This window comes from Crotalus tigris, unplaced genomic scaffold (genome assembly GCF_016545835.1).
Source record: "Crotalus tigris isolate CLP2741 ecotype Arizona unplaced genomic scaffold, ASM1654583v1 scf7180000017753.6788120, whole genome shotgun sequence".
NCBI classification, from domain to species: domain Eukaryota; kingdom Metazoa; phylum Chordata; class Lepidosauria; order Squamata; family Viperidae; genus Crotalus; species Crotalus tigris.
The window spans coordinates 4429867-4456433 of record NW_024096615.1 but is presented as its reverse complement, the minus strand read 5'-3'; the positions used below and the strand labels follow the sequence as shown (position 1 = coordinate 4456433).

Below are 26567 nucleotides of genomic sequence, written 5' to 3'. Positions count from 1 at the left end.
TCGGAGATTTTCCCCCGTTGCCAGCAATGGGGTGGGTGCAGTTTTGTCGTGACGCATCCGGCCCTTGGGCCGGCAGTTGGACACCCCTGATCTAGAAGTAGAACAAGTATAAAACAAAAGGGAATTTCACACTTAAATAGTCCTTGATTTGCAATCGTTCATTTAGTGACCTTCAAGTTTACAATGTTGTTGTTGTTAGCTGCAAAGTTGTGTCCGACCCATTGCGACCCCACGGACAATGTTCCTCCAGGCCTTCCTGTCCTCTACCGTCTTCTGGAGTCCATTGAAGCTCACGCCTACTGCTTCAGTTACTCCCTCCAGCCACCTCATTCTCTGTCGTCCCCTTCTTCTCTTGCTCTCCATCTTTCCCAGAATCAGGCTCTTCCCCAGTGAGTCCTTCCTTCTCATTAGGTGGCCAAAGTACTAGAGTTTCAACTTCAGGATCTGGCCTTCTAAAGAGCAGTTGGGATTGATCTCCTCTAGGACTGACTGGTTGGATCGCCTTGCAGTCCAGGGGACTCGCAGGAGTCTTCTCCAGCACCATAGTTCAAAGGCCTCCATTCTTTGGCGCTCAGCCTTTCTTATGGTCCAACTTTTACCGCCATACATTGCAAGTGGGAAAACCATGGCCTGGACTATACGCACTTTTGTTGGCAGGTTTACAATAGCATTGAATAAAGTGACTTATGACCGTTTTTCACACTTATGACCGTTGCAGCATCCCATGATCAAAATTCAAGTGCTTGGCCACTGACTCATATTTATGATGGTTGTAGTATCCCGGGGTCATGGGATGCCCCTTTGCAACCTTCTGAAAAGTAAAGTCAATAAGGAAAGTTGTACGTATTGCACTTGTGCATCGAGGACTGCGCTTTATGTTTAGCAGATCCTGTTTTGAGTAGGGGATTGGACAAGGTGACTTTTGAGGTCTGTTCACTTGTTTCTACACACCTGCGCCTGCTTCGAAGGGCTAAATTTTGGCTGGGGACATTGTGACGTCCACTAGATGGCGACAAAGACATGGGGAACTCTTTGCTGCCACTTAATGGACATCTGGACTCTTGCAGCCCGAACTGACCCCAAATATATAGTCAACAGTGACAAATCAAGATGGCTCCGTTGGCATGCGGTTTTCCAATGTATTTTTATTCTTGTTGTTGCCTCTGCAAGTTATAATTTAGTTCTGCATTGAAGATGCTTCAGGTATCTGCTTAAAGATGCTGGGTTCTTAGCTAAGGCAACTGGCCATGTTTTGTTCCTGGTTTAACATTTGCCCCCCCCCCCCGATTTTTCTCTAAAGAGAATATTGCTATCCCTCCCAGGGACAGAGTTAGTAGATGTTTGAACAGGCAAATGACAATTGGAAAAGAACATAACTGGGGAGAGGGGAGGGGATGGAAAGGAGAATTCATTGTTTGACTTCTTTGGCATTGGCAAACAAAAAATTATATTGGAAAAACTGCCAAACAAATAAACCCACATCCTTAGGCCTACATGCATATGAAATATACTTTTTTACAGCATTGGGAAGATTTTTTTCCCCCCAATAGAATGGAATAGAACAAAATTACAGAATTGGAAGGGACCTTGGAGGTCTTCTAGTCCAACCCACAGCTCAAGCAGGCCTATACAATTTCAGACAAATGATTATCCAAACTCTTCTTAAAAACCTCCAGTGATGGAGCACCCACAACTTCTGAAGGCAAGTAGTTCCACTGATTAATTGTTCTCACTGTCGGGAATTTTTCTCCTTAGTTCTAGGCTGCTTCTCTTCTTGGTTTGTTTCCATCCATTGCTTCTTGTCCTGCCTTCATGTGGCTTTGGAGAATAGCTTGACTCCCTCTTCTTTGGGGCAACCCCTGAGATACTGGAACACTGCTATCATGTCACCCCTAACCCTTCTTTTCATTAAATTGCACATACCCAATTCCAGCAACCGTTCTTTATATATTTTAGATCCCTCCATAAGTTTCCATCCATTGCTTCTTGTCCTGCCTTGAGGTGCTTTGGAGAATAGGTTGACCCCCTCTTCTTTGTGGCATCCCCTCAAATATGGAAGACTGCTATCATGGCACCCCCTAGTCCTTCTCTTAGTTAGATTAGACATACCCAGCTCCTGCAACCGTTCTTCGTATGTTTTAGCCTCCAGTCCCCTAATTATCTTTGTGGCTTTTCTCTTGTGGATTTCTAGAGTCTCAACATCTTTTTTACATCATGGTAACCAAAACTGGATGTATGAGTATTCCAAGTGTGGCCTTACAAAGGCATGATAAAGCAGCATTAACACTTAAATGTCACATAAACAACAGGAAGGTGCTACTGCCTTTAACAGTGTTTCTCAACCTTGCTGGCTGTGGAATTCTGGGAGTTGAAGTCCACATATCTTAAAATTGTCAAGGTTGAGAAACACTGCTTTAGAAAGTAGAAGTCTTCTGGATGTAAGGTCTTGTCAATTTCAGATGGTAGCAGGGCACTAATGGACTAATTAAGATCATAGAACTAGTCTTATTTATTAACTTGCAGTTAGCATTTATTAGGGAAGTCCTTACAGAGAGAAGATACTCATGAAGAGATACCTAAAAAGCTGGACCATGTTTGATTTTTTTTAGACCATGCCTGCCAGGTGTGGACATAGAGACAAAAAGGAAGACTTGTCCCATTTTGCTGAATATCAGATGACCCCATCCAGAGAGGCTTTTCTTCTGAATTTTTTTTGGGAAACCTTCCCTTTGCCTTTCCCTGGTAGATTCTCACAAAGTTTCATTTGTTCATAAGACACCGTGGCCTTAAATGTTGCATACAAATTACTTTTTCTCTTGAACTCCTCAAGGTTTCCGTCAAGTCAGCTCTGTGCAATGGTGAGTCTATATCAGCGGTTCTCAACCTTTGTGTGACGGCGACCCCTGTCACACGGATGCGCCGCGCATGCGCATGCGCGGCGCCGCCCCCTGAGGGGGAAAAATGGCGGATTGCGTTGTTTGGCGATCCCCGTAAAATGGTCGTTTGACCCCAAATGGGGTCACGACCCATAGGTTGAGAACCGCTGGTCTATATCATTTCACAGTCACCATTTTAATCCCCTAATTTCTGAAAGGCAGTTGGCCTCGGATGTTGGCCTTGAAAAATTGGAATCAGTTGATCCAGGCATAAATTAGTCAACTGGTTGACCAATTGGAGATTGCCAAAAATGGGAGGGTCCGTCTCCTTTCTCACCCCTCCCCAAACTTTCTAGAGTAGGGGTCCCTAATCCCTGGTCCGTGGACTGGTAACCGGGCTGCAGCATGCCAGCAACTGGGTCGCACAAATAAGCAAAGCCATGTCCCCTCCTGTCCATGGAAAAACCTTTCTCCACTTAACCATTCCCTGCTACCCAAAAGGTTGAGGACCTCTGTTCTAGAGGGTCAACATTTCAGAAGAAAAACAGATACACAGAAGCTGATCTCAACAAACATCTAGGGCAGTGTTTCCCAAACTTGACAATTTTAAGGCATGAGGACTTCAACTCCCAGAATTCCACAGCCAGCATTGCTGGCTGTGGAATTCTGGGAGTTGAAGTCCACATGCCTTAAAATTGTCAAGTTTGGGAAACACTGATCTAGGGATAGGACCAGCTTGGAAGTCTTTTTAATATGTTTGGAAAGATGCTGTCTTGGGTTATTATTAAAGTAATAAAATCAGGATAAAAATCTAATAAGACACTTCCATATTGGGATTGTAGAGATTCAGCTTGCGATACATGTTCAGGAGGCTGTTGATATTTCCCTATAATACTATGAAATAATATTGCACATTACAGAATATAGAAGTTGAAAGTTTTGCCTCTGTTCTTTTTTTAAATTTCTGCTTTGGGTCCTGGCGTTCTCTGCTACTCTAGGATTCCATCCAAATTGTTCTATCTAATCATTGTCTTGTCACTTGCCTATATATATATATATATATATATATATATATATATATATATATATATATATATATATAAACTCCAAAGTACACTGAATCTGGCACTGGGTCATCTCCCAAATTTAATCTCCCCCCCTTTTTAATTACAGATCCTGCATTTCAGCTTAGACAAATGTTGTCGGATTGTTTCACAATAAAAGAATCGGTGGCACTGGGCCATACGAGGAGCACACTGCTCTACAAAAATGTAAGTGAATACTTATGATTTGAAGAACCCATTGCCAGATAAATGTTGCCTCCTTGCTTCATTTTAATTCTAGTCCTGCAGTTTGTTTCCTAAACAATGTATTTTAGGGCTGCAATTATATCTAACTCTATGGGAAAGACGGAATTAAATCTGGCTGGGAAGAGAACAATGATTGTGCTGGAGAACGAGTTTGCGTTCTTGATATTTCTTCTTTTTTTAAAAAAATCTTGGAGTTGCTAACTGCATAGGACGTGGAAGTTTAATAATAAAATAAGTTTAAGACTGATTTCTTGAGAGGTCTGGAATGATCTGTTATCTCCTTGGTTTTTGCATCACACTGAGATAATCCTTGATGCTTCTTGAAGTGTCGCTTAAAAAGGCATGGTCAACTGTAAAGGATTTGCTATAAGAATGAAAAATGGTATAATTTATGTATAACCATGTATAACCATGACATTATCATTAACGGGAGTAGTGAAGGGAGCTTCCATGTTCCAGCAAGTATTTACCATCTGGATTGGAAATTTTAAAAAAAAAAATGTTGACTTTTAGAAAGCTGAAGAGTAGGAGTGTTCTTGTACCCTCTTAATAACAGTACATCTATTATGGGTAGTTTTAGACTTTACGGTCACAATTGGGACTAGAATTTGCATGGACCTGGCTTGTCGGAAGTTGGCTGGGAAGGATGCAAATGGTGATTAGGTGACCCTGGGACACTGCAACCCTTGTAAATTCTAGAAAAAGTGCAGAGAAGAGCAACAAAGACGATTACGGGACTGGAAGCTAAAACGTATGAAGAACGGTTGCAGGAAATGGGCAGGGCTAGTCTAGTGAAGAGAAGGACCAGGGGAGACATGATGGCAGTCTTCCAATATTTGAGGGGCTGCCACAGAGAGGAGGGGGGGGGTATCAACCTATTTTCCAAAGCACCCGAAGGCCAGACAAGGAATAACGGATGTAAACTGATCAAGGAGAGATTCAACCTAGAAATAAGGAGAAATTTTCTGACAGTGAGAACAATCAACCAATGGAACAGATGGCCTTCAGAAGTTGTGGGAGCTTCATCCCTGGAGGCTTTCAAGAAGAGACTGGACAACCATCTGTCAGAAATGCTGTAGGGTCTCCTGCTAGGGCAGGGGGTGGGACTAGATGACCTCCAAGGTCCCTTCCAATTCTGTTATTCTATTCTGTTCTGTTCTGCTCTGCTCTGCTCCGCTCCCTTTCTGTTCTGTTCTGTTTTAGTCTAGTCTAGTCTAGTCCATTCTGCATTTCATTCTGCATTCTGTTCCGTTCCGTTCCGTTCCATTCCATTCCATTCCATTCCATTCCATTCCTATTTCTATTCTATTCTATTCTATTCCATTCCATTCCATTCCATTCCATTCCATATTCTATTCTACTCTACTCTACTCTACTCTATTCTACTCCACTCCATTCCATTCCCATCTTCTGTTCTGTTCTGTTATATTCCATTCCATTCCATTCCCATATTCTATTCTATTCTATTCTATTCTATTCTATTCTATTCTATTCTATTCTATTCATACTGTTCCTCAAGGACCCCAGGTTATTACATACGACAGATTCACATAAGCCTGGTTGAAGCCATTTTGATTTTATTAATGCAAGCACAGCAAGTCAAACACGGAATATCCTGCTTTATGGTACAGCTTTTCATATGTAGGAATGCAGTTCCCAATAACAAAACACAGATGTTGAAGGAATGTCTCAAACCAAAGATTAAGGGGGAAAATGTGCAGAATTTGAGAATTTGGCTGCGAATCACGCTTTTTCAAGTATATACTAGAACCAGTTCAGATAACCACTGGAGTGCCCATTCATATCCAAGCTTTTATTATTTTTCATCTTAAATATGCCTACACATCATGTAATCCAGAATTGTGTTTCTCACATATGAAATTTGAAGCATCCTGTTGTAAATGTCAAATACATCAACAAAGCCAAATGTACAATCCCTTTCATAGGATTTGACACCTCTCAAAGTGCAAAAAAGAAAAAACAAAACAAAACTCATTGAAATAATACAGTACAAATATATATATATATTTTTCTCCCCACTGGGATCGAAAATCAATACTTCAGGATAGGAAAAAATAGCAGCTCAACCAATAAAACAAGCCATTAATTCTAGCCTGCCTTTATGGGGATCTTGTTCTATAAATTCATAGTATTTTTATTTTTTTTGGTGTAAATCAATTTCATTGTTTCTTTCATTGCTTTCTCCTTGTATCCTGAACAGTTTGAATGTAAGTAGTGAAATGCTTTTGGCAAAATGTATTTTGAGTCAGCTGGATAGATTTTCTGATATATCGATCAAAAGAATGAAATAAGATTTATTTATTGTGCATATAACATGTACATATGCACACATTTCATAGTATTTTAACGGCCCTCCATTTGGAACTCATAAATGTAAAATGGTAAACCATTACTGAATAAATTAAAAAAGGTTTCTCCTAATTTAAATTAGAAAGTTGGGGAGTAACAATGAGCTAATGGAATTCCCATGATTTAGACATACGTTTTAGAATGAATATATATTTTAAACAGAACTGGCTAGCTTCGTGATTTTTTTTCCCACATTTTTTTTTCCCCACTGTAGTACGTGGGGACTGTTTTATCTCTCTTTCTCTGACTTGGCCAAACTGTTTTTCAGCTTTTATCCAATTTTTTTAAAGCCTTTTACTTTGATGCAGTGGCTTTTTTTTTTCTGACCACAGCTGAACCACAGAGTAGCCAACCATGGTTTAGCTGAGCAAAATCAAGTAAATTAGCTTGCCTGTATGGATAACAGATCCATTTAACCAATTGGATTTGGAAGCCAAAGGTGAGAACAGAGCATATATCTGCAAACTTTTTTTTAACACAGTTGCATTTTCTCCTAGGAAAGGACAAGGCTGTCTTAAAAAGTTATAATAGCTACAATGCAGTTGGTCCTTGGCTTACAATCTTGCTTGTCAGAAAGGATCACATGAACCCGGGATACCGCGACGGTCATAAATGTGAATCAGTAACCAGGTGTCTGAATTTTGATCATGTGACCACAGGGATGCTGTGTGAAGAAGTGTGAAAAAGAGTCCTAAGTTGCTTTTTTCAGTACAGTTGTAAATTCAAACGGTCACTAAATGAATTGTAAACCAAGGACCATCTGTCTCAACCCATTTTGGCCTTCCAAGCCTTTATTTGCTTGAATGTTCACCTCTCTTTATTTATTTTTTCCCCACCGAAACTAATGCAATTTTAAAACTCGGAAAGCAAGAAGTTAGATTTATGATGATCAGAAGAAAACACATTGAGAACAGAATAAATAAACAGGAGGCAGCGAAATATATATATAGATATATACACATTTAAAACTTGGTTCTAATGGAAATAGAACATGGCAGATGTCCCAGATAACTTTTTAAAAAAATACACGGTCTCAATTCCGTAACAGGATCCAAGGATTCAGCAAGAGTGAAGACGGTCAATTCTAGTGAATAATACAGCCAGAATAATTATGAATTCAATCGATCGGGAGATTTTTTTTTTTAAAAAAAAATAAATATATTCAATGAGCAATTTACCTCCTCTTGAGACTCTAGCAAGGAGGCAGCACGGTTTTTCTTTCCTTCTTAAAGTTGTCCCAATCTACCAAGCTCCGTGATGGCTTTAACTCTTAATATAGAGTTACTCTATTGGGTTATACAGATAGAGTTATCTGTATATCCATTAGCTAGTAGCCAAGACGAAGAGAAGATGCTGTCATTTTATGTTTTTCGCCAGACCAGAAAGATGGTCTTTCTTTACATTCAGCATCTCTTCTGAGCTTGTACGGTGGATTTCAGCAGGGATGGGATTCAAAAAGGAGAACAACCGGTTCTCTGTGTGGATGCCGCTTCCGGAAGTCCTGGGCAACAAAAAAATTAGCTACTGGTTCTGCCGAACTGGTGCAAACCAGCTGAATCCCACCACTGGATTTAAGGAAATCTAGCAAGCTGATTTTTGTATTTACGGATTATAATAGTCAATACCCTACCACCGGTTGCTCAAGACTCTGATTCCTTCAAATTTTATATCCCCAACGAACACATTCAGACGCAAATGAAAAAAAAGTTCTTAAAATTGGTAAAACTGTCTTAAAGAGGAAACAAACAAACAAAGAAAAAAAATGAATAATTCTCCTATTGTCTTTTGTAAGAAAAATAAGTTCTGCTGCACCATTAAAAATCCAGAGAAAGCTAGACTCTTATTCTGTCTGATCTGTATCCTCCAGGTTATTTACAAAGCGATAGCTGGTTTTTTTGAGACATCCCTAGTTTTTAATTTGCTTGTTTCTGATGCGGAATTGTAAAAGAAGGTACGCTAAAGGTTTTCAGTACCTTGTTAAGGCACTAATTTCTTGATGTAAGAGGGGGCAGCTAGGCTGCTAGAACGATTAAGGCCAGAGAAAGGAAGGACAGAATCCTTGTGTGTTGTGTTGTTGTGACGGGGGCACCAATACTCTCTTCCAATTGATAAAAAGTCCCTTTATACTGCAACACAATGGGAAAATGCAACAAGGAAGCTTAATCTGGGATAAATCAGGCTGGGGATGATGCATTTGAAGGCTCCCCATGAAAATGAAAGTTGGCTTGCATTCTTACAACAAGCGCATTCAAGCTGCAATCTTTGGTCCTTTGGAGAGCATTTCTGGAGTTATAAGGTGTGTTTGTGTGTGTGTGTGTTAGTTTTGATTTCCTTTCTAAAGTAGGGATGAAAGCTTTACAGGCACATCACTCTCCTTCCCTGCACCACCAGCTTCTAAGGTTGGTTGATCAAATATGGGGCAGTCACATCTGAGCTGCAAAAATGGAGTCAGCCACCAGATGGCAGCAAAGGGTTTGCTGTAACCCAAGGCCACCCTCCTGAGGATCCTTTGCAGATTTGCAGTCCAGGTCTAAAAGCCAAAGAGAGAAGAGAGGCAGGCTGAGAGCAGGGCAACGGGGTCTGCTGAGACTCTCCTTGGACTCTCTCCAAGTCAACCTCAACCCATGGACATATCCAAGAAACTTCTTTGAAAAAAAAAATATAGATATGATTAATAACGTGGGCTGCGGCATTTTTAAACCTCTCAGTCTAGCTTCTAGGATTTTCTACTCCCATCCAAGGTCAGCCAAATATTTCTCTAAGGTGGTGTAGATGCCACCAAGGGCTTGCAGGCGGGAAAAAAATTCTGTATTTTGAGAAAGGAGAGATTAAAAAATCTTTTCTCCCTACTTTTGCCCTGCCAGCAGAGCTTCCTCAGAATTGGATCTTTATCTTTTTCAAAGGAATTTGCAGTTTCCTTCACTTACACATGGCCTAGCCACATGTTCATGAAGGTTCTTTGATCCTTCAAAGAGGCTTCCTTGGGGCTGCAGCCCCTGCAAGAGGAGCAGGTAATGAGGAACATTCCTTTTGTGCACTTACTTTAAGTTGCCTTGTTTTAGCAACCCCCAAGTCAATGGAAAACCCTGGTATCTGGGGAGAAAGATTTAGCTCAGTCTTCTTACACCACACTTTTCCACATTGTTTTTTTTTTCTCTACACAGTTACTTGAACAAGCCACTAACCTAACATCTTTGTCTTTAGGGTTAGATTCTGGATAAATGTTAATTGATTTGGTTGGCTGTTTCAAGTAAGGTTGTGCAGAACTTTTGAAGACGTTACTTTGGAACTACTAAGCCTTTTAAAACAGCCGCCTCTTTGCCCAAATTTCCCACAGCATCGGGAAGACTCCTCAAGGCATGGTGAGAAAAGTCAACGTAGCGTCCATGGTGGTGCGATTGGAACTCTGCCCTTTTGTTATGCATGTGGGGCAGTGAAGATATGGCTTCTGTCACTCGTCCGTGACCACCATATTGAATTTTCTTTAAATCATACCCTGCAGAGTATGTTTCCAGGTAATGCTTTCCACTTCACTGGGGATTGGGGGGTGGATAATCTATGTAACTCCGTGCACGCATGCATATAGCTTCCCAAGCAACCATGATTCTCATGGAGGCGGGAATGGACAATGTAACCATTTTGGGAGGGGGGATAAGCAGCCTTGTACATTTCCCAAAGGATTTGTACATCCGTAGTGTTAAGTAGAAAGGCAAAGGCATCTGCCACGACACTGGAGGTGAAAAAACAAAGAAAGTAGAACACAAACAAAACCCAGGATGATTCTGTAAGAATGACCCTATGAAATATATTGCATTATCTAGGACAGCCTTGAGACAAACAAATTTACCCTTTTAAATCCCTCTAGGCTGATGCCTCCTTCACTAGATTCAACCCAGGGGGTGGGGGGAGGAGGAGAAAAGTATAGCTAGAAACTTGGCAGTAAAGAAGAAGCACAATTATCAGAATATCAGTTCACTTCAATGAGTGTGTAGTTTGACCAAGGCTTCCGTGCTTAAAGTTTCATAGTTAAATCAACCTGGGTTAATCCTGAAATCAACTCGGTTGCCTTTTTGGGTCAGTGGTTTCCACGCCACGAACATGCCAGGCACACGCAAGACCACGATGCTCTTCACCAGGAAGCGCCAGGCACACACGCACAATCGAGGGGAACTTTTAGAAGTGAGTGTACCGACTCCCTCGGAGATTGTACACGTACAGTGTTGGGTAGAAATTGTCACACATGAAAATAAAGTTTCGCGATGGCCCTTGGAGAAGACGTCATCACGGATTCTACTTTCCCCACAGTCCATTTCAACTCTTGAGACCAGGGCCCTGCCCTTGATTTTAAAAAAAAACAAACAAACCAAAAACCTTCATTAAGTGCCTTAAAGTTGACTTGAAATATGTTCGAGCACATTTTGTTTTCAGTCATTCATAAAAGGTATCATATATATGTATATATATGTATATATATACAAAACAGACCCCAGCCAGCGAGGCCTTCTTTTCACAAACCAAGTCATTCAGGAGTTGTTTTTTTTTTTGTTGTTTTAACAGTATTTGTAGAGTGTGCTTTAAAATCCAAAGTCCCAATTCTCAGGCTCGGTTGAGGAGTGTTGTCCTAAAAAGAAAAGGATTTAAAAAGTCACTATTATAAGTTCTTTTACGAGGCAGCAGCCCAAAAGGCTAATACAATCCTGGGTTGGATAAACAAGGCATAGAATCAAAAATCACGTGGAAGGATTAGTATCACTTTATAAATCCTTAGTAAGACCACACAAGGAATACTGCATCCAGGTTTGGTCACCACATTACCAAAAAATAAATAAAAAATGTTGAGACTTTAGAAAAAGTGCAGAGAAGAGCAACTGAGGTGATTAAAGACCTGGAGACAAAAACATATAAAGAACAGGAATTGGGTATGGCCAGTGTAGAGAAAAGAAGGATGAGGGGAGACAGTCTTCCAATATTTGAGGGGCTGCCACAAAGAAGAGGGGGGGTCAGCTTATTTTCCAAAGCACCACAAAGGCAAAGAAAAGAAACAGAAGAGAACAAGGTCTTGATTTCACGGTAGAGAAACATTGCAGTGGGACACAAGTGAGCATGTTCCTAACAGGAATATGACTACTGAACCAATAACCAAGGAAAGGGTAAGGATGCCCTGAGGAGTGCTTGCCCTCCTCCCCATGATCAAAGCAAGGTTCAATGCCAGACAATGCCAGAAGAGATTGAACAACCATTTGTCAGAATGGTGTAGGCTCTACTACTTGAGCAGAGGTTGGAGTATAAGACCTCCAAAGTTCCTTCCAACTCTGTTATTCTGTTAATTCATCAGCCAGATTTTTGAGGGTCTCAGAGTAATCCTAAGTGGGAAGTCAAGGGAAGCTGAGATTTCACATCAAGATAGTCTGGTTTCTCCCCCGCATTAAAACGACAAAGCGTTAGATGATGTGAGTGGACCAAGATGCCTACAAAATGGTCAATGTCTATGCTGCTGTTACTCGGTTTTCTAGACAGCACAGCAACTGTTGGCTGAGGCAGAGAAAGGAGCTGGGTGTTGTTGTGCTGGGGAAAGCAGGAAGGGTGTGCGTGGTCATCCGTGGCAGTAAAGCAGCATGAAGCTGCCTAATGCACAAGAAGGAGGAGTTGGAGGAGGAGGAGGAGGAGGTGTAGCAGAAGTGGGAAAAAGTGGAGTAGAGAACAGCAAACACTAGACTTGTTTGTATATGTGTGTTGCATAACGACCTGAATTGTCATACGGGCTCTCTTGGGTTTTCAAACCCATTCACTTGGGTGTACATTTCTCCAGTGTCAGAACAGAGCTGGAAGGGAGACCCTAGACCATTTCAGACAGGTGGCTATCCAGGCTCTTCTTAAAGGCCTCCACTGACGAAGCAACCACAACTTCTGAAGCTGTTCCACTGGTTAATTGTCCTCACTGTTAGGAAGTTTCTCCTTAATTCCAGGTTGCTTCTCTCCTTGATTAGTTTCCATCCGTTGCTTCTTGTCCTGCCTTCAGGTGCTTTGGAAAATAGCTTGACTCTCTCTTCTTTGTGGCAACCCCTGAGATACTGGAAGACTGCTATCATGTCGCCCCTCGTCCTTCTCTTTGTTAGACTGGATATACCCAATCCTTGCAACTGTTCTTCGTGTGTTTTAGTCCCCAGTCTCTTAACCATGAAATTCGTGCTTCCCTTGTTCCTTGTTCAAGGAACACTGAAATTGTCCGTGCATTCTGATTTCTGAAGATGATTTGCCAGCCAGCCCTCAAAACACATGCTGCAAATGGTCTACAGGCAAAACTTATGTCTGCGCAGACCCTGTTGTCGTTGTTCCCTTTCTGCGAAAAATGCCCTAAAAGCAGGCCAAATCCACAGGGTCTGTTTGTGCTTTAAACAGAATTAAATCCAGTTAGTACAAAGCAGACCTCTAATCCCTGGATAATTCAGAACTTCTTCCATTGGATTGGTCCCAGGTTGAGAAAAGATGAAGATGGGGGTCCTGTACTAAATCCTGAGATGGTAAAATGAAAAGAATGTTTCTTTGCTGTCCCAAGTTAAAATCCACATGCACCAATATGAACACTTTGTAAGTACTCCGAATTAGACATTTAAATACTTTTTTTACTGTCTTAATGTTTTTTACTGTTTTTTTTATTGCTCTGGCTGTTTTAAAAACTTTTTCAAAATTTAATTGTATTACATCTGTTTTGAATCACGAGCTGCCCGCAGTTGTTTGCTGAGGTGGGCGGCTGCAGAAATCCATCAAATAAATAAATAAATACTCTCTGGAAACCTTAAAATGAGAAAAAGCTTAACTCGGCCTTTGGTCTGCTGTGCAAGGAGTTTTTCACGTAGGAAAAGATTAAAACTGGTGTCTGAAGGGGGATGAAAAGCCAGGTAGCGACTACCAACTTTGGACTGAAAGATGATTTTGACCCGTGTAAAAAAAGGGGGGCAGGGCTTTGGCCCCATCTTGGTGGCCACCATCTCAACCTCTGTCCATATTCCTGAGGACCTCCTGATTTAAGTAGTCTTCTGTCCCTTCTCAATGAAGAAGCATACTTTACTTCTTTGCTCCATACTTAGAAAGTTGTGAGGAAGGTTGCAGCTTTGTGTTAGCCGAGGACGGTTGGTGGCTTGGCAGCTAGAAGAACTAGGAGGCAAGTCTTTATTTGAATGTTCCCCCCTCTCTTTTTGGGCAAACAGGACAATACTCATGCAATTTGCTTTTTGTTTTTTCCAGAGAATGAGAAGCTTTACTCTGCATAATGGCTAAGTAACCTTTTTTGGCTTTGTTCCAGCAACATCTTGGCTTCCCACTTAACCATTTTTAACCCGTAGTCATGGTTACCTGAGAGTCTTCCAGCTGTCTTTCTCCATGTGATTTTCTGGACCTTCACTTTCAAACGAGGCAATAAACAAAGCTGGAGAAGCAGGAGGAAAAAGAAAGAACAGGGGGTCAGGACTATTGATCAGTTTGTGATGATAATGGTGTCAGAAATGTGTCGTTTGTGGCTAGATAGATAGATGATAGACAGACAGACACAGAAAGTTAGAGAGGGATGATAGAGAAAGGGATAGACAGAGAGATGAGAGAGAGAGAAGGGATAATGAGATAGATAGATAGATAGATAGATAGATAGATAGATAGATAGATAGATGATAGAAATAGACAGAAATAGATAGATAGATAGATAGATACATGATAGACAGACAGACAGACAGATAGACAGATAGACATGAGACAGATGAGATAGATAGATAGATAGATAGATAGATAGATACACAGACAGATAGACATGAGACAGACAGATGAGATAGATGAGATAGATAGACAGATAGATAGATAGATGATAGAAATAGATATAGATAGATAGATAAATAGATAGATAGATAGATAGATAGATGATAGACAGACAGATAGACAGACAGATGATTTAGATAGACAGATAGATAGATAGATAGATAGATAGATAGATAGATAGATAGATAGATAGATAGATGATAGAGAGATAGACAGATAGATAGACAGACAGACACAGACAGAAATATGGAAAGAGAGATGATAGAGAGAGGGATAGAGAGAGAGATGATAGAGTGAGATTAAGGGAGATAGACAGACAGACAGACAGAGACACAGGACACAGACAGACACACATCATTCTATCAAATGTGGTTAGTTTGGTTCCTCATTGACCCCAATCCTACTTCTCTACAATGAGATTATGGTCAACAGATTCATTGTACACATTCTTCTAACAGTTGTAGGAAACTATATTTCTTTTTTCTTTTTTTAAGAATAACCCCCATCTCCCCTGCCCCAAAGTCTCACCTTCTTCACTGTAAATGGGTGCCGTGAGTAGATAGCTCTGAATCTTCCTGTCCTTTTCAAAAGGACATTCCACCTGTTTCCACGTGACAAAGTCATGGATTTGCCTTGAAATTTCCCAGAATTTCTGCAGGATAAAATGGATGGAGATAAGTAATTGCAGTACCACGGAATCCAAAGAATCACTCAACGTTAAAGCATCTCTAAGAGATGGCTGCTTGCCCAGCTTCTTCTGGAAGTCCTCTACCGTAGAAAGTTCCCTGATCATCTCTGTTGCTCTTCTCTGCACTCTTTCTAGAGTCTCAACATCTTTTTTACATCGTGGTGACCAAAACTGGATGCCGTATTCCAAGTGTGGCCTTATCAAGGCATTGTAAAGTGGTATTAACACATCACGTGATCTTGATTCTCTCCCTCTGTTAATGCAGCCTAGCACTGTGTTGCCTTTTTGGCAGCTGCAGCACACAGCTGGTTCCTATTTAAATGATTGTCCACTAAGACTCCGAGATCCCTCTCACAGTTACTACTATTGAGCAAGGTACCACCTATACTGCACCTGTGCATTTGGTTTTTCTTGCCTAAATGTAGAACCTCACTTTTTTCACCACTGAATTTCCTTTTGTTAGATGCAGTGTTTCTCAACCTTGACAATTTTAAGGCATGTGGACTTCAACTCCCAGAATTCCACATGCAATGCTGGCTGTGGAATTCTGGGAGTCGAAGTCCACATGCCTTAAAATTGTCAAGGTTGAGAAACACTGTGTTAGAGAGTGCCCAGTGTATAAGTCTGTGAAGATCCTCCTCTATCTTAAGCCTGTCTTCTGGAGGGTTGGCTACTCCTGCCATCTTACAACTAGTTCTTTTTCTGCATAAATAAATCTGAAATGTATGTTCCATGCAGAGTAGCTAGGTAGAACAAAGACTTGAATTTTAAATGTTGATATGCATGCCTAGAATTATAGTTTCTAAATGCCGTCATTTCCACACGTAGCCTTGAGGCTTAACTCAAGCAAATGTATCCCTGAGAATAGTAATGAAAACAAAACAAGTATAAAAGCAGTGAATTGGCCATTATTTTTTAGGTAGCACAGTATTTCCCCCTCCCCTTTAACCAGGACATTTGTAAAAAGTTGCAACGTTCATCCCATTTCTTGCACACTGTGTGCATCTATTGTACATCGTAAAACATTGCTTACCTTGAAGTTGATTTGTCCGTTCGGCAAGTGATTGGTGTGTATCTTATGCAGGAAGTAGATATCTTTAATGAAAAGATTGAAAACAGGGATGACAATTTTCTCCCGGCTGCTGTGTGCTGTCTGAGATCTCTGGGCTGCCCCTTGAAGAGCCGTCCGATAATTACAAAAGTTGCTTGATGGATCCATGTGATGCTGTTTCCAAAGAACGATAAGAAGCAATGGCTTAGTGTCTGTGGAGATGCTCAGTCATCCGGGTCAGGGTTGACCCAGAGGTGCTTTTTTTTTTTCAAAAAGGCAACTGGACTTTGGTTTTCCATGAAGACATTTCGCTTCTCATCCAGGACGCTTCTTCAGTTCTGCCTGAATGGTGGAGGATGGAAGGATTTATATTCCTTGCAGTCTTCTGGTCATTAGCCCTCTCTATGAGAGTCGTTGAGGCCACTTGGAGGTTTATCTGTGTCCTCGGGGTCACCCGATTAGTGCAAATGGGTGTGGAACCTTCTTGGAACTGCTGAAAGGATTGTAGTCAACGCTGCTAACATCGGATGTTTTGCTTTGACAACATATGGAGATGCACCCAGTTTCCTTCTTATGTTTTACTCTTAGAATTAGAGTTAGAATTAGATGATACTGGGAGGGGGAGGAGGAGGAATGTGCATGGGAGTTTAGTTAGACATAGCAATACTGTAACTAGTGTGAGAACCAAGGTTTTTGAAATAAGAGATGATAAGAATTGGCGGGTTGGAGAACTGGAGGGAAAGTCTGCATTTCAAACCAATTGGAGAATGTGATTTAGGACTATAAATTAGGGGAGGGGAATTCATATTTTGGCTTTGGCTATGTGCCGATGCTATGCTTCTCGAATAAAAGATTCTTTAAGGTAAACAATGCCTCAAAGTTCTTTGAAGAGTTTCATCCGTCGGAACCATGACAATTGTGTTGTAAACAGGAGATAAGTTGTGTTGTACCTTCCCCCTTCTGTTGAGAGAAGGCTGTTTAATTTTGACATAGATTGCCTCTTTGATCCCTCTAGTGTGGTCTCAACAACCCTCCGAAAGTGTGCTAATGACGAGATGACCTGCAAGGAATATAAGTCCTTCCATCTTCCAGTCAGAAATGAAGAAGCTTCTTGGATGAGAAGTGAAGTACCTTCAAGGAAAAAAGCAAAGTCCAGCTGCTTTTTGAAAAAGAGATGGGACAAGTAATGGCTTGTTAGGAGACGCTTGAGTGCAAGTCCTTGTATCATTTACTTGAATCAAGTTACAAAAATCAGGAGGGTGCAAGTGACTACATTTCCTGGGGACCCAATTTCTCCGGGTTAGGACACTGAGACACCTCCTGTTACTTATAAAATGCAAAAATAAATACAGTCCTTTTGAAAGGAGAGCATGTTACTGTCAGATGCTTCGGCAGAGTCTAAAACTAAAAGCGATTCCTGCAGAATTGTCTTTAACAAGATTTATAGAGATAGATACAGTGGTGAGACCAGTTCTGTTACTGGATGCAGGCCTGGGCCTCCGAGACCTAGAACGGTCTTCCGAAAGTGGCATCCACGCACTTCCGGTGGGCCGTTCTAGGCCTGGGAGGTCTCCTCCAAAACTCCGAGGCCTAGACTGGACTTCCGGAAGCACTGTGCATTAAGCCAGTTCTCTGAACTCAGCAAAATTCTATTCTATTCTATTCTATTCTATTCTATTCTATTCTATTCTATTCTATTCTACTCTACTCTATTCTTTTTTTATTTACATATACATATACCATGATATTTATCAGATGTTAACATACATTCTTTTTACATTCATATATAAGATACTTTTAATAAAATGAAATAAATACATACACATGACTTTTGGTGTTGCTTGCCCATTTCCCCTTTCACTGTATCCATACTCCTTCTTCTCTACCTTCTTTCTCCCTTTCTTCTCTTCCCTACTTCCCTCTTCTTCCTCTCCTCTTCTCTTTCCTTCACCACTCTCCTCCCACTTCTCCCCACTTCTCTTCTTCTCCTCCAACCTTCCTATTTCCTTCTCCCCTCCTTTACTCTTTTCTCTCTCCTCTCCTTTCTTCCCTCTCATCCCTCTTCAGATACAATTCAGGGGTAATGTCCGAGCAACTCCTCTCTCCAAATTTCCCTGTCTGTATTATATACAATAAGATTAATTTTCTCTTATATTAATACTTATATTTATCTAACCTTCTCGATATATACTTCTATAAATATTTATACAACCTCCAGTTATTCAATACTGTGTTGCCTGGGTCTATTCTACTCTACTCTACTCTACTCTACTCTACTCTACTCTACTCTACTCTACTGACATCCTAACTTCTTGAGAAGAACTGAATGCCTAGGAAGGCCAGCACCCGCTAAACAACTGGCAGCTGTGGTTTCACAGGATTGTATATGTAATCATAATCCTTTTTATTTCCAGTTTTTGTTTGAGATGGCTTGCTTTTGCTAAATTCTGAATATAATTCCCCACCAGATGGCAGGCTTCAATGAGAGATGAAGAAAAGAAATGAAAAAATAATATAGAAGGTGGATTAGGAGTGGTCATCCCCTTGCCTTTCAAATACTATCAGCAGAAATATTGTTACAGGTGGAAAATGGAAGATGGAAGGTTTCTATCTTCAGAATGACAAAAATATGTAAAAGGAAAAAAATGTACTGCACTTAACATATTGAGAAAGGCAGAGTGCTGTATTTTCTGCAGTGCAAACCTGCTTGAATGCCCGGGGACAAATGAGGAAATTCTTTAAATCGAGTTTGATTGAAATTTGATTGATTTTAAGATTTGGGAGGAAAAAGCTGATTTGTTACTATTTTCATGCTTGCCCTGTTTTTCTCTCGAACTATGAAATACGGTTAAGCCCACTTCTTGTGCTGCTGTATTCTGGCTGGTCACTGTTTTTTGTTTTTTTTTTAATGAAAACAATCCTTTTGAGTAAAAAAAAAAAATGTTGACAGGATGCAGCAAGGTGTGAAATGCTTACCTCTAAAACATCAAATTTGGCCGTTTTCACTTTGGACCATGTTTTCTTTAGCCGGGCAACAGGACTCAAGTTCATGCCAGCTGAAAGAAAGAAAGAAAGAAAGAAAGAAAGAAAGAAAGAAAGAAAGAAAGAAAGAAAGAAAGAAAGAAAGAAAGAGGGAGGGAGGGAGGGAGGGAGGGAGGAGAAAGAAAGAAAGAAAGGGAGAGAGAGAAAAGAGAAAGAAAGAAAGAAATGAAGAGAGAAAGAAAGAAGAGAGGGGGAGAGAGAGAAAGAAAGAAAAAAGAAAGGAAAGAAAGAAGAAAGAAAAAAGAAAGAGAAAGAAAGAGAAAGAAAGAGAAAGGGGGAGAGAGAGAAAAAGAAAGAAAGAAAGAAAGAAAGAAAGAAAGAAAGAAAGAAAGAAAGAAAGAAAGAAAGAAGAATCCTTTTATAAGTTGTTGGTTTTTTTTTTGATAAATCTGCTTTTCCACCTAACAGTGTCTTCCTGGCTTTCCTTCTTGGTTGAGTGCGTCACCATCCCTTTTACCCTGACAGTAACTTTTGTCTCTGAATTCCTGCGTTGAGCAAATCCTGTTCAAACCCAAGCTTTTACAACTATGGGGAAACAAGGGTTGTGTACACACATTAATACCTGAGTAGGGCACAGCGGGCAAGAAACAAGGGGGGGGGAGTTGTGCTCAAAGGAAAGTTCACCTGAGATAAAGAACTGTTTGTTTTGCTCCCAAATTAGTTACTGGGAACTCTCAACCCAAGTGAGTTATTGGGAAAATATTTGCACACAGATGATCTGTAAAAAAAAAAAAAAAAAAAGGACTAACTTGGCACACTCAACACCAAGAGGAAGGCACTAATATCAGCTGTGCCATGCTGCCCGATTTAATATATCACGCAGATCTTTCTTTTAAGGTTTAAAAAATCTTTAAACAGAGCTGTAATCCCCAGCTTGGACCGACAATTGCTTTTCCCACTTGTTTCCACCTTCTCCCCTGTTACTAAAAGAAGCAATTAGTTCCTGGTAGTTTTCTGATGCCTGCAAAAACAGCTGGCTGCATTCCCCCATTTTAGGTATATATGAAGTTCTTCATTTAAGCAGGACTCCAATCCTTTGAAAGGATCCTAGTTGAAAGGACAAATGGCTGTCCAGTCTCTTCTTAAAAACCTCCAGTGATGGAGCACCCACAGCATCTGAAGGCAAGCCCTTCCACTGGTTAATTGTTCTCATTGTCAGGAAATGTCTCCTTATTTCTAGGTTGAATCTCTCTTTAACAAGCATCCATCCATTGTTTCTTGTCCTGTCTTCTGATGCTTTGGTAAATAGGTTGATCCCCCCTCTTCTTTGTGGCAGCCCCTCAAATATTGGAAGACTGCTATCAAGCTACCCCATCCCGCCCCCAGTCTTTCTCTTCATGAGACTAAACATATCCAGTTCCTGCATTCATTCATCATAGGTGTCAACCTTCACTTCTCCAATCATCTTTGTTGGTCTCTCTCAGTTTGTGAAATGTGCATGTTCACATCTGTGTGAGAGAGAACGGTTGGCGTGCATGCATGGGGATCATCACATCGGATCAGTTAATAATGGGCAGAGCAATTAATATTGGCAGCAGAGCACCCTGACGTACTAAATTGCTGGCTTGCATTCTCAGGCCAAGTTTTTAAATCTACTCAACTCCCGTTCTGTTGAGGCTGTCACACCCAGAGACCTTACTCACAAATAATAGCCATCATGGAGTTGAAATTTCCAATGTTGAAGCATTCTCTTGCCACGTCAATGAAAAATTCCATGATTCTCGTTCTCTGCTTTTTCTTCACCACCTGAAACATTACAAAGAGGTTCAGTGAGAAGAGGGGAATGGTACTAACGCCACAGAAGTATTAAACTCATTGCAGAGCAGACTACATTGTTGGAAGATCCTCAGGATGAATTCTGTTTTTCATGGAACTTTTCAGGGTGAGGCAGTGAGTTGAGTTCCTCCTCTGTTTTTTTTTTTTTTAGGAGATCACCAAAATCCTGCATGTTGAGTTGTTAGATATTAAATGTGATCCCTTTGCTTTAGGTATTCAGGGTCTTAAGTGCTTCTGAATGAGCAAGAATTTAAATAATTTCCTTCTAATCAGGACAAGGCATGCATGAAAAAAAATGCCTCTGGTGAGCTAAATACTGAAAAGTACCGTATTTAAATTTTCTAGCCTGAAAGATAGAAACTGCCAAACTACGTTGTCCTGAAGAGAACTGCTTCTAAAAAGAGAAGACTGTTTTGACCCTGTAGGGTTTGATGATGACACTGAGCAGTTATAATCCACCTTTTTAAGTGTCCTACTTGATGCAGAATGTATCCTAGCCTAAAAGAAAATATTCCTCACTTCAAATATGTAAATAAAGGAGACCAATAAGCTGAAAAGCTGATTTGATTCGACTTAATTACAACCGCTGTTGAATTTAGGTTCGGATTATCTCCTGATTACATATTTTATTTCACAAATCCCACACGGACTTTGAGATATTTCCTCCCAACAATGCTCCTGGGTCAATAATGACAATTATGCTCGATGTTTTTCTGCATAAAATATGGGCAATCAGCCCAGAGTGAGCCAAAGGTGCATGCATTTCATATCTCTACTTGACCGTTTGGCATTTCTGATATCCAGAGACTGTCCAAATTAATCAACATGATGCAGGGACAACAAACTCTTAATTTTGGGGGGGGGTTGTTTGGGTTTTGACGATTAGGATTTATGCGGTGGGTGTTAAGAGCCAAGGCAAAGTTCTGCTGCCTCATCTGGATCCAAAGCAACAAACAGCAAGGAAGTTGTGCTGTGTGTCACGCTAATGACATTTCGCTCTGAATCTCAAAATGTTCTCCCTCCGTGGTTCCCTGTTGATGTTGAAAAGTAGAGGAGATAAAACTCAACCTTGGGGGTTGAGCTGAAGCTGACTCTTGTTCCCTTTTTGCCTCTTGCGGGAGCTAAAATCTCACAAAGAAGGCGCTTTTGCCCATTGCAGAGGCATTCAATGGGTGTGATATCATTGTGAATTTATGGGTGTGAGAACCTGGTGGTTATGTCAAAGGGACTCAAACTCACAGAGGTAACCGTCAACCATCAATCAATCATCCGTACTTCTGAGCCTTGGGGAGGGGCAGAGAAAGGAACAAGTGCCTTAATATCTAGCCTGGTGCCATGTTCTCGCAATGGACGTCTTTGAATAAATGGACGCCAGGTACAAACAAAATGCGAAGGGTTCAAAGCAGGATCATAAAAACGGGCAGCTATAAAAATCAAATAAATAAAAAATAAAGAACAATACCGAGGCACAATGACCGGGGGGGGGGGAGAACAAATTCCTCCTAGCGCTTCCATTTCTGTTGATTAGGCAGAGCTTTGGAAAAGAGGCACAGATTATTCAAAAATGGAAAACTATTTTTAAAGTTGATCTCTGAAAATGGCTTTAGCCAAACAAGCTCCTTGGTCACTATGGGAACTAAATCATCCTGTGCCAAAATACTGTGTATATCCTAACTAGGAGATCTGTGGTCTTGCTTCAGCGTTATGGTGCATTCATATGATCAGACACCCTCTGACAGAATATTGTCGTATTCTTACATGTACTGTTTGATAACCCAGTCTGGACATTTCCTGTCCCCCCTTTAGTGGAGTTTTTAGGGGGAGAGGTGAGAAAGGATATTTCAAATCAGCTATGATGCCTGATCACTCACCCAAAGTCACTGAGCTGCTTGCACTCAGCTCCCTGCCTTAAGCAGGATTCGATCTCATAGTCTCCCAGTTTCATCTTGGTAGTCCCAAAGGTGTTTTTTTTTTTTTCCCAGAGGCAACTGGACTTATCTTGTGTTTCTTTTGAAGACGTTTCACTTCTCACCCAAGAAGCTTCTTCAGCTCTGACTGAATGGTGGGGAATGGAAGGATTTATACTCCTTGCAGACAGCTGGTCATTTGCCTTCTTTTAGAGAATCCTTGAGGCCACCTGGAGGTTTACCTGTGTCCTCAGGGTCACCTGAGTGGTGCAAATGTTTGGCTGCAGGATGTTTTCTGCCTTGGGTCCCTTCCCTGTGGAAGGCAGGCGCAAGGCTGTTGGGGATGAGTCTATGCTGTCTGCATCTCTAACTGAAGCACAAATGGTTCCTGAAGTTTTCGACAGTAAAGAACCCAGGGCAGAAAACATCCTGCAGCCAAGAACACTCCACACCCATTTGCACTACTCAGGTGACCCTGAGGACACAGGTAAACCTCCAGGTGGCTTAATGACTCTCTGTTGTTGTTAGTTGCAAAGTTATGTCTGACCCATCGCGACCCCATGGACAACATTCCTCCAGGTCTTCCTGTCCTCTGCCATCTTCTGGAGTCCATTGAAGCTCACGGCTACTGCTTCAGTGACTCCATCCAGCCACTTCATTCTCTGTCGTCCCCTTCTTCTATTGCCCTCAATCTTCCCCAGCATCAGGCTCTTTTCCAGTGAGTCCTTCCTTCTCATTAGGTGGTCAAAGTACTTGAGTTTCAACTTCAGGATCTGGCCTTCTAAAGAGCAGTCGGGGTTGATCTCCTCTAGGACTGACCGGTTTGATTGCCTTGCAGTCCAGGGGACTCGCAGGAATTGGCTACCCTCAAAACAGAGGCATTTGAACTGGTGAGTAGCACGTCCATTTCCCCCCCCCCCACCAAGTTTGTTTCTCCTGTGGATACTTGCCTTACAAATCTCTGTCGCCACCAACATGCTGAGGCAGTTAAACCAATTGTCGTAGGCTTCCAGATTGTAAGTCTTCGTCACATCACTTCGGCACTGAAAAATTAAACACCTGCTTTTAGACCTGCTCAGGACGCCGCTTCCAATAAAGTCATCAACCCTTCTACACGAGTAAACCCAGCTTGGATTTATATGGGATGTCTTTAAAATAAAAATAAAAATGGATGTTTCCTAAGTCGCAAACTTCTTTGAAGAGGTTCTGAGTGTGAGAAGCAGCGATAGGATTTTCACAGTCCAAATAAATGCGTACCCTATCTCTAATAAGGAGTCCACGACTTACAAAAATTCATTTAGTGACCGTTTGAAGTTACAACAGCACTGAAAAGAGGGATGTGACTGTTTTTTCACACTTCATCATGACCGTGGCAGCATTCCCATGGCCACTTGATCAAATTTCGGATGCTTGGCAACCGACTCATATTTACGATGGTTGCGGTGTCTCCCGGGATCACGCGATCCCCTTTTTTTTGCGATCTTCTGACAAGCAAAGTCAACGGAGAAGCCCGGATTCGCTTAAAAACCATGTTGCTAACTTAACCACTGCAGTGATTTGCGTAACAACTGCAGCAAGAAAGGTCATAAAATGGGGTGCAACAGAAATTTTGGGCTGAGTTGTGGAGTGGTTCCTAAGTCACGAACCACCCGCCTTGCTTTAGTAATTTTGTTGGCAGAGTTCCATCTAACTAGAAAAATATTTCTGAATTTTTGGCACATGTAAGCTGTGTTGTTGGCCCCTTTTAAACAAAGGATGGCATGTTCTGAGTGGCAAAGCTTTGAAAAATGCAAAAATATTCCAGCGTTGTGGGAGGCTTTTGCTAACAAAACTTGTCACATTAAAAAAAAAAAACACCCGGAGTCTCTTTCTGAAATTCTGAACTCTTAGTACAAGATATATATGGCCATGACTGGGGATTGTTGGTTAATCTTTCTATTTCCCACGTCTGCTTCGTTCAGATTTTGAAATTTACCTTGTGGTTATCCAAGGAGTCCATGTGGCTGACTATTTGCATGAGATCTTCTGGGTAAATGTTGCTTACCCTTTCCTGAAAAAACAGAAAAGACGATCAACATTACAGAGGTGTAATGTTTCTGTTGCTCCCCTCTTGCAGGAGGTTTAGAAGTATTTCTAGCAGGACGACCAGATTCTACAACAGCTTTGTTCCCTATGCCGTCCGTCTGGTAAACTCGCTATATAGATCTATACAGCCGAACTAGACTGTGCTGTTTGTCTGGGCCACATACAGTATATGTGGGTATATGCATGATTTTGTCATGTTTCTACAGTGCATATTGGAGGTAGTTACCCTTTGAGAGCTGTATGCAATGAAATCTCATTTTAATGTATGTTGATTAATGTACATTTAAAGTGACAATACAGTTATTCTATTCTATTCTATTCTATTCTATTCTATTCTATTCTATTCTATTCTATTCTATTCTATTCTACATACTCTATTCTACATCCTATCTCATCCTATCCCATCCCATCCCATCCCATCCCATCCCATCCCATCCCATCCCATCCCATCCCATCCCATCCTATTCTATTCTATTCTATTCTATTCTATTCTATTCTATTCTATTCTATTCTATTCTATTCTACATACTCTATTCATCCCATCCCATCCCATCCCATCCCATCCCATCCCATCCCATCCCATCCCATCCCATCCCATCCCATCCTATTCTATTCTATTCTATTCTATTCTATTCTATTCTATTCTATTCTATTCTATTCTATTCTATTCTATTCTATTCTATTCTATTCTATTTAAAGAAGACACGGGTGTAAGGTGTTCTTTTCATCCCAGTGCATGCAATTACTTGGAACAAAACATTTTTAAAAAATGAACATTTTTCTTAGTTTCATTGGTTCATCTGTCTTTCTTGTTCTTATACATACTCGAGATATACAGAGCTAGCAAGTGAAAGTTACCCACCGTTGGTATTTTTAGTTCTGCCATTCTCTGGGCTTGTCCATCATCTTCCTCTTCTCTTTAGATGGTCTTTATAAAACAGGGGCACAGTTGCAATGTCACGAAACAAAGGAAGGACAAGGAAGGGCTCACTCACCAGTTCAATATGTGTTAGTTGCTGCGCGAGGACCAGCGGGTCACAGCAAACACTCAGAATGTCCTTCTGGGATGATTGTGGCTTTGTTTTAAGGATTGGGCCTTTGTCCATCCCCGGTTGACGAAACTTCTCCCGGATTTCTTGGTATTGATTACGGGCAGCGAGAGCCATCAGAAGCTCTTGCGTCATCTGGCTGATGATCTTCTTGACCGTCCCATTTTCCTAATCCATAAAAATACAAGAGTGTTTCTTGCTGGGTGAGGAGAGGTAAATCATTCTGGGCAGTGCTCTTGATATAATCCCTTGTCAACGCAACTAAGGATTGTATGGGCTTTTTTTGGCTGCCGCCGCCCCCTGCTGACTCATATTTAACTGATTGTCCACCAAGACTCCAAGATCCCTCTCACAGTTACTGCTATTAAGCCAGGTTCCCCCCCCATATTTAAGTGATTGTCTGCTAAGACTTCAAGATCCCTCTCATAGTTACTGCTATTAAGCCAGGTTCCCCCCCATTTTTTACTGATTGTCTGCTAAGACTTCAAGATCCCTCTAATAGTTACTGCTATTAAGCCAGGTTTCCCCCCATTTTTAACTGATTGTCTGCTAAGACTTCAAGATCCCTTTCATAGTTACTCCTATTAAGCCAGGTTTCCCCCCCATA

At 41.1% G+C, this 26567-nt stretch overlaps 1 protein-coding gene across 3 annotated transcripts in view; it reads right to left on the bottom strand.

Annotated features, from left to right (window-relative positions):
• Window positions 1-5984: 5984 nt before the first annotated feature.
• The window catches only part of RASGEF1A (RasGEF domain family member 1A), a 188223-nt gene continuing 167640 nt past the window's right edge, over window positions 5985-26567 (bottom strand). For all 3 annotated transcript variants that reach the window (XM_039340743.1, XM_039340745.1, XM_039340744.1), the window contains 9 exons: window positions 25907-26128; window positions 24802-24876; window positions 23777-23869; window positions 20787-20889; window positions 19078-19157; window positions 16084-16275; window positions 14891-15014; window positions 13910-13982; window positions 5985-11177 (listed from right to left, as the gene is read on the bottom strand). In XM_039340743.1, the coding sequence (XP_039196677.1) occupies window positions 11153-11177; window positions 13910-13982; window positions 14891-15014; window positions 16084-16275; window positions 19078-19157; window positions 20787-20889; window positions 23777-23869; window positions 24802-24876; window positions 25907-26128 (987 nt within the window). In that variant the 3' untranslated portion in view covers window positions 5985-11152. The remainder of the gene's footprint in view (window positions 11178-13909; window positions 13983-14890; window positions 15015-16083; window positions 16276-19077; window positions 19158-20786; window positions 20890-23776; window positions 23870-24801; window positions 24877-25906; window positions 26129-26567) is intronic.